Source organism: Carlito syrichta, unplaced genomic scaffold (genome assembly GCF_000164805.1).
Source record: "Carlito syrichta isolate Samal-C Ts95f unplaced genomic scaffold, Tarsius_syrichta-2.0.1 Scaffold303638, whole genome shotgun sequence".
NCBI lineage: Eukaryota > Metazoa > Chordata > Mammalia > Primates > Tarsiidae > Carlito > Carlito syrichta.
In genome coordinates, this window is record NW_007247734.1 from 250,824 (window position 1) to 259,443 (window position 8,620).

Sequence of the window (8,620 nt, forward strand, 5' to 3'; positions counted from 1 at the left end):
CTACAAAATACTTGAAAGAATTGTACAGTGAAAACCCACCACTTAGATTGTACAGATATTTTGCTATATTTGATTTATCACATATCTATCTATCAATACATCCCTCTATCTATCCATCAATATATTTTACATGCATTTCAGAGTAAATCTCAGACATCAGTACTCTTCATCCCTAAATACTTCAGCATTAAGAAGAGCTCATTTGTTTACTTTGAGGTAAAATGTACATGGAGTGAAATGCACAAATTTTAAGTGTACATTCAGTGAGCCTTGACAAATGAGATTTTCATCTGTGTAACTCAGTATTATTAAGATGGAGAACATCACTGTTACTCCAGAGTTTCATCGTGCCCCTTTCTAGTCACTCTCCTAGCAGAGGCAACCACTATTCTGATTTTTTTTCACTGTAGAATAGTTTTGTCTATTCTAAACTTTCATATACACAGTATAATACAATAACATTTGCTTTTCCATTCAATAACAAATGTATTCATTACCTACTGTAGCTCACAGGTAGACATGTGATATCTCTTCACTGTAAGTAAAGAGTTCTCCCAGACTGACCAAAAGGCTCAAAGTATTGTAGGTCTGGCCTGTTGCCTCTTTTCTTCTACCCTCTATGGTCACTGAAAGGCCATAGACAGCTGGGCCTCAGAAACAGAAATGCAGGCCTTGTGGCCTATCCGAGCCTTGGGGTCTTTCCTGCACACCACTCCCCACGATCCAGACTGGCCCCAGAGGCCTCTCCTCAGCCACACACCCACACCCATTCACTTCCCACATCAGGGCTTCATCCACATTACTCTATCCAGGTGTGCAAGAAGGTGTCACAATTTCAGTTTAGGTCATGCCCAACTAGGTAAAAGTACAGGTGGGTAGGCAGCTGGAATGAACTGGATAAGCAGAGGCGGTATGTGGTCCTGCAATCCCATGGAGGGGTGGGGCAGGGGTGGAGACTAGGCAGGGACTTGGGAAGAAAGCATGAAGAGAGGAAATGTAGCAGGTCCCTGAGCAATCAGGGCTGGGCAGCCAAACAGCACTTATCTGGAGCCACTGGAACCCTGGGCATAATGCTCTTGCCCTCTAAGAAGGATCTTAAGACTGCCATGCAGGTCTTTGCTGTCTTCCAGTGGGCCCTCAGTGCCTTTCTTATTGGTGAGTCTTTGGTAAGGTGACCAAGAATTCTGGCTTGCCTGGGTCTGAAGAATTTTAAGGTCATAAGATGTTCAATGCTCGAACCAGGATGGTCCCAGGCAAACCAGTGTGGTTGGTCACCCTGGCCTCTGGCCTTACCCACCTGTGGGGTCTGTGAGTGTTCATGTGGGCATATGTGCACGCATATGGTTGTGTGCCTATGCATGGGTGTGTGTGCATATACCTTGCTGCAGATGTGTATGGTGAACCCTTCTGGGTCTACACTGAGGTGTGGAGGTCATATTTTGGGAATGTGAGGGGCAGCTCCACTGAAGCTAGTTAAGGGATAGGGCTTAGCTGGGACCACAGGGACTCAAGCAGCCATCAGTGGGAGATAGTTGGCCCTGCGGCAGAGGGAGTCTCTGGAAACTTCTCATCCAGAGGACTCCTACCACGTATCCATGCATTTCTTCTAGCATCTATATCACAAACACTTTGGGAAGGTTATTTATATGCTGGCCACTGTGTTCTAGATGGTGAAATAAATTGCTGCTGTGGGAGGGGGCCTGGAAAAAAATGTTCACCTGTCCAGTGCTTCAGGTGAGTACTGGTTGGAGTCAGGGGAATGAATTAAATTACCTTGTAAGCTCTCCAGGAGTAAAGAATGCAGAAAGGCCCTGCAAGCATGGAGCTGGCACAGGAGCATGCCTGTGAATAGGGAGGGTGGGCATTCCTTGCCTCAATTCACTTGTGTTCAAATTCCAGCTCTACTTTTTAATATCTGTGTAAACTTTAGCAAGGCATTTCTCCTCTCTGAGTCTTGTTTTCCTCAGTTGCAAAATGGGTGTATTAATCAGGATAGTCTAGATGTGTCACAAATTAACCCTGAAATCTCAGTGGCTTGATCCAGCAAATATTTATTTCTTGCTCATGTTAAATGTCCAACACAGGTTGGTGGAAGTCTCTGTTCATTCTGGACACTAATGTTCAGGCTAATAGAGGCACCACCAAATTGTGTTGCTGAAAAATGTGGCTTCAGGGATTACCATGGCATGGGGAGGAAAGTGAATGGAGAGTTCACAAGGAATTCCTCACTGTTTCCAACCAGATGTGATAGGTAAACGACAAGCAGTCCTAGTCATCTTTTGAATTTCCTTAATTACTGATGAGGCTGAACATCTTTTCTTTTCTTTTTCTTTTTTGAATTGGAGTTTCACCCTGTCGCCCATGCTAGAGTGCAGTGGCATGCTCACGGCCACGGTAACCTTGACCCACTGGGCTCAGGCAATTCTTTTGTCCCCGCCTCTCAATGTGCTGGGATTACAGGTGTGAGCCACCGTGTTTGGCTTCATCTGTTTATTCTTTTTCTGTTAACTGCCCATTTGTGATCTTTGCCCATTTTTATATTGAGTTTGGGTTGACTTTTGAAGGACAAATAGGAAATGTGTGAAGAGAGACAGGGCAGAGAGTGGGCAACACATGAGAAGGCTAGGATGGAGGGAGCATAATGCATCCAAGGAGCTGCCTGCAATTAAGTGGGATGGTATGTGAGAAGCACAGAATTGGGGCTCTATACATATTTATTGAATGAATGAATGAATGAGTGAGTGAATAAACACGAGAAGGAAGAAAGAGGAGAGTGGAGAGGCAGGCAGGGGACAGATTGTGAGGGCATTGTAAACCCTGGGAAGGAGTTTGGACTTTCTCCTGAGGTCTATGTGGAGCCATAATGGGGTTTGATGCAGGGCGATGGCATCAGATTTGTGTTGTTGAGAGATTGCTGTAGCTCTGTGAAGCAAATTGGTCATAGGAAAATAGGAGTTGAAGTGGTGATGACAGGCAGGAGGCTGTTGTAATAATCCAGATGAGAGACGGAGGTGTTTTGGACCAGGCCAGTCATGATGGGGATGGTGAGAAGAGGGAAGATGAGGGGAGATTCAATAAATTGGAGTAGAATTAATAAAACTTGATGATCAGAAGATGTGGGTGACAGAAAGGAAATGGAATTGAGGGTTTAGGTCCCAGTTTGAGCTGACAGAGGGGTGGGTTAAGGAGGAGAGTGGCTGAAAGGGGGATGAATCCAGGGAGAAAACGGACTCAGAGGATTCTTAACTGGAGTTTGACTTTAGGGTGTACAGAGATGTAGTATGGGGTAGGCAGAAGAGCTCCTGGTCCCAGAAGCAGGAGATGTGGACTCCGGCGCTTGCCCCTCCCTCACTAGCTCACACGGGGAGGCTTCCCAGTTCTTCACTCTAGAATTGGAATTGTATCCATTTGGACCCTAAAGACCTTGAGAGAAGACCCTCCCAAAAAGTCTGTGAGGAAAATAGGGCAGATATTGGTACTTTAATCCCCATTTTGCAGATGAGGAACTGAGGTTTCAGTGACATCTTTGATTACACACATGGTAAGTGGCATACATCTCATCACAGGGTGCTATGCCTAAGGTCACATTCACAAGATGTCTCCAGCCCTGCTGGGTTTGTGTGGGGCCTAAGGGAAACTGAGAGGCTTCCTCTGAACTAGACCCACGCCTCTCTTTACTTCTCAACAAGTTAATAGTTCTATACGGCACATAACAAAAGCCTAAAATCGCTCTATCCTTATTCTTCTGGGTATTTACTTCCACATTTCTAAATTTTTCTGCTTAGATTTCTAAATATTCATATTATTTTCTGATGTTACACTATTAGATGTTTTCTATTGACTTCCTAATATGGAAGATAAAAAATTAGTACTCTACACTGTCACTAGAACTTCCTCTTCCCCCATCCTCCCAAAACTGTTATAGTACAGGTTTTGGTTAAATGCCTTCCTATGACCAGGAAATAGTATTTACAATTGAGCTAGTTAGCATACCAAGACTATATTTTCTTTCTCATACAACTTCTTGTTTTCCCTGGAGTTAATAATTGCCCATTTAAAATTTCTTGTGTTATTTATTAGAAATCCATCTGGTTAATTAATCTAATGATTAATTCATTCCTTGGCCCTCTGCAGACATGTTAATCTCTCAATATGTACAAACACATCAGAGATCTATAAATCCCCTCAACCTTTTAGTTCCTTGAGGACCACATTGTTGGAGCCCAGCATCTTCCTGTTACAATCTGTCTCATGTACAGCAGTCACCTCCAGGGCTCTTGAGGCATCTTGGGTACAAAATTTAAGAAGGTGCTCACTTTCAGGGCCGTGCAAGTGTTGGGCAGTACTTGCATGACCGGAGAGTGTCTCCTTCAGTGTTGTGACCCAGGTGCCTTGCTCACCTCTCCCTTGTCCTGGCCCTGCTCACTGCCCTCCTTCATTGGATCCCTTTTTTGCTTTCTCTTTCTTGGTTTCCTCCCACATTCTGGTGAAGTATATTCTCCAGTCATTTTCTGAGTCTCTTTGGTTCAATTTTTCAGGGAACAATCCTTCTATCATCCAGTTGTGCAAGGGAGGGGAGGAAACCTAGGGTTCTAACTAATTCCTTGGTGGACTTTCAACCAGTCCTCCAGTTTTTCTAGCCCTGTGCCTCATCTTTGCCTTTTGTGACACCTGGTGCCTTCAAATTCTGAGTCTTTTCTAGATTCTTCAGTACAAACAGGCTTGCTGCTTGTGAGCATCCCCTTTGCAGGTAACTGGATTGCAGCGTTCATTGTTCTAAGTCAGTTTCCTTCTCCTCCACCTACTTTCCTGCATGCAAATATCTTGCTGCGCTCACTGTTGGCACCTTGCTAATTCTTTGTGGATCTATATCATTAAAAACATTTAAATGATCATTTTCATGGGACAATAAGACAAAAACTTTAATCTGCTATGTTCAATTGGAAGTGTTTTCTGTCTTTTCTAATCTTTATTTTGACCCACTTTCTCACATAATCTTATTCACAGCTGTTTTACAAACTGAGTCTAGTAATTCTGAGTGTGGCTCCCTATAACTCATCTCCAGTAAAGCTTTCCTGGGTACTTGAACCTACAGTGTTCCCATCTTATTGGAGCATAACATTGCCCAGTGTCTTATTCTATTCTAGCCTGTATTCCTTTTGCTTCTTATTTGCCATCTTGTGTGCTCCCAACCTGGCTGAAGGTGGGTCTTCGTTTTCCCTGGTGTATCCTTCGCTGATACCTCACAGAGAAGATATGAAGAGGAAGATGTGAGCTGGAGAAAAACTGTTCCAGGACTCCTGACCTCTGGTAGCCCACCACTGGCTCCCTGCCATTGAACACACTGTAGGCAAAGCCCAGCATTGTGCTGGGGGAGGGCCGGGGAGTAGAGGGCTTACTGTGTGAGGCCCAGCTAGGGAAGAAAACACTTTACCTTCTGGACCTGAATCAGGTTCCCATGGCCAGACAGGAGCAGGGGCTGGGAACATGGGCATGTGGGCCAGGATGAGGAAGTGAGAGCATTGAGTAGGTATAGGTGAGAGTGTGTGTGACCTTGGGATGGACAGAACTCCAGAGGGAGGGTAAGTGTGAGGGACTGTTCACAATTCATTAACTCTGGACTGGGCTTCCTCCAGCAACCACCGTGATCACTGTCAATTTCTACCTGGTGGTATTCACACCATACTGGCCTGTCACTGTGCTCATTCTCACCTGGCTGGCTTTTGACTGGAAGACCCCTGAGCAAGGTAAGGGCCCTGCTGGTGCTGTGTTGCCACATTCTATTTCCTCATCTCTCATTATAATCCTGGGAGGCTATGGCCAATTCCTATCCTTCAGCCTATCCTTCCCCGGGCTAGAGAAGCTGATGGGAAGGGTCCTTTTAAGATGCTAGAAAGGCCCAGATTAGAAGTGGAATGGGTTTGGGGAGGGGCAGCTAGTGAAGCAGAAGCAAGGCCTGTCCTAGATTGGTCTTGACGTGCCCACCCTGGTTGTCATTTAAGAGGCCAGGAAATAGCAGTGGGTGAGAGCACTCTGGGGCAGGCCCACCATGGGGGTGGGCAAAGCTCGTTACATTGCCTCTGTTTTCAGGTGGTCGTCGGTTTACCTGTGTGAGGCAGTGGTGCCTGTGGCGACACTACTGCAATTACTTTCCTCTCAAGGTGAGTAGCTCCAGGTCCCACTCAGGCCCTGGGATCAGCCCTGACTCCAGTGCTAGCAGTTGGGTCAGGGATGGGGTGGACGGTATCATCCACATCAAGAGTTGTACATTGCCCAACCTGCATGGCCAGACCCAGCAATCCTTTCTTGGCCAAAAGAGTTCTCTTCCCTGGCTACAGCGCTTCTGACTCCACTTTCCTCCACAGCTTTTGAAGACTCATGACCTCTCCCCCAGTCGCAACTACATCCTTGCCTGCCACCCTCATGGGCTTATGGCCCATGCATGCTTTGGCCACTTTTCCACAGAGACCTCAGGCTTCTCCAAGATCTTTCCTGGCATCACCCCTTATCTGCTCACATTGGGAGCCTTTTTCTGGGTACCTTTCCTCAGAGAATATGTAATGTCGACTGGTGAGTTGGCTCCTAGGACATAAAGCCAAAGAAAAAATTGGCTCCCCAAGGGAGAGGTATAGTGGGATGGGTGAATGCAAGGCCAACTCTGCAATTCCTCTGGTCTTAAACAGCTATCCTAGACTCACCTGCCTGATGTGAGTCCTTGCTCTCCCCTTCCTTTGAAGTGGTAGGGAGGAAAGGTAGGGGATTGGGGAAGTGGTGAATGATCATTTGGCTTTTCCTGCCCACCAGGAGCCTGCTCTGTGAGCCGATCCTCCATGGACTTTCTGCTGACCCATAAAGGCACAGGCAACATGCTCATTGTGGTGGTTGGTGGCCTGGCTGAGTGCAGATACAGCCTGCCAGGCTCTTCCACTCTGGTCTTGAAGAACCGGTCTGGCTTTGTGCGCATGGCGCTTCAGCATGGGTAAGGACAGCTCCAGTCCAGACTGGGGGAGGGGATCCAAAAGACCAGCAGGGAAGGAGGAAGGGGTTTTGAGGAAGTTGCATCTAAAGAGGGAAAAGAAAGTATACAAGGCATTGTTATTAACTATAGCCATCATAAATACATACAATTTTTATCAATTAAAAATAAATAGTCAAAGGAAAAAAGAGAGAGGAGGAATGCTACCTCTGGGTTGGAGTAGAGCTGGGGTCAGGTCCTGGAGGCATTTCTGCTTAAGAAGAAAGGATAGAGGGCCAGCCCTGAGCCTGTTCTCCCTCACACCAGCCTCTCATCTGGGCTGGTCACTCTATAAAAGGGGGGTGGCTGCAGTCCCATCTCAAAGACAGCCAAGCTCAGCCTGTGGCTTAAAATAAATAAAGTCAACTGAAATGGCATTTGGGTCTTTTCTTCCAGTGTTTCAGACCTGGGGGTTCACAGGAAGGTGAGGGTCTAGGCTTGCTTCCTTTAGTTTATTGTTGCTTTGCCCCCACAGGCAGCTGGGCTAGGCCATGGAGTCCCCACACTCAGCTCAGACCTAGACACAATTGGGCTGGGTTCTGGTGAACCTGTAGGCAGACCTAGGCACCACTGACAGTCAGCATTTCTGGTCTTCAGCAAGGTCCCTATGTTTCTGGGCTTTAAAGAACATGTTTTTCCTCTGCAGGGTGGCTCTAATTCCTTCCTATGCTTTTGGGGAGACAGAGCTCTACAATCAGCACATTTTCACTCCTGGGGGCTTTGTCAACCGCTTCCAGAAGTGGTTTCAAAGTATAGTACATGTCTACCCTTGTGCTTTCTATGGGCGCGGCTTCACCAAGAATTCCTGGGGCCTTCTGCCCTATACTCGGCCAGTAACCACAATTGGTGAGTGGGCCCTTGTGCCAACAGCCTCAGTTTAGAATACAGGATTCGGCTCTGAGGCTGAATCTCAGCTCTGACTGCTCAGAGGCAGGGAGGCTGGCTGGGATGACTGGTGAGGGTAGGGAGAGCCTGCACTTGAGACCTGGGGCCTATCTTGATGCTTTTCCCTTTTCCTTCTCTGTCTACCTGGCAGTTGGGGAGCCTCTACCACTGCCCAAGATTGAGAATCCGAGCCAGGAGATTGTGGCTAAATACCACGCACTCTATATTGACGCCCTACGCAAACTGTTTGACCAGCATAAGACCAAGTTTGGCATCTCAGAGACCCAAGAGCTGGTGATAATTTGACAGAGATCCCCAGCAGCCTCTCAGCCTTGGATACGGTAAAAAAAAACCAAAATAGGTCAAAAGTCACCTACGGGGCTCCCGCTCCTGATTTGACTAGTCCTCGTTATGGGGCGGGGCTGTCTGTCTGGTTATGTTCAACACTGCTTTTCCCACTTCATCTCTTTCTTCTTTCAGCTCTTCTCTGCCTTTTCCTTGTGGCTACAAGGGAGAAAGCCCCAAGAAGCAAGGAAGAGCCTAGGGGAGAGGTGCCCTGAGGCACTTTGGCACCAGCACTGAGGAAAACAATGGACAAAATAAAAAGCCCATCTTCTGATACAGTGTGTGCACTAACTAGTCTGTTTTGAGGGCTTTAGGATCCCTGCAAGTGTCTTTCCTTCTCTAGCTCTCAAACAGCCCCATCTCCAGGCATTGGGA

General features: G+C 46.8%; 1 protein-coding gene across 1 annotated transcript; it reads left to right on the forward strand.

The window, feature by feature from the left end:
- The first annotated feature begins 1,070 nt into the window (after positions 1-1,070).
- AWAT2 (acyl-CoA wax alcohol acyltransferase 2) lies at positions 1,071-8,229 on the forward strand. The gene is made up of 7 exons (XM_008058821.2): positions 1,071-1,155; positions 5,637-5,747; positions 6,091-6,161; positions 6,366-6,570; positions 6,805-6,979; positions 7,662-7,861; positions 8,052-8,229. The coding sequence occupies exons 1-7, from the start codon at positions 1,071-1,073 to the stop codon at positions 8,204-8,206; spliced, it is 1,002 nt and encodes a 333-aa protein (XP_008057012.1). The 3' UTR covers positions 8,207-8,229.
- Positions 8,230-8,620: the final 391 nt, after the last annotated feature.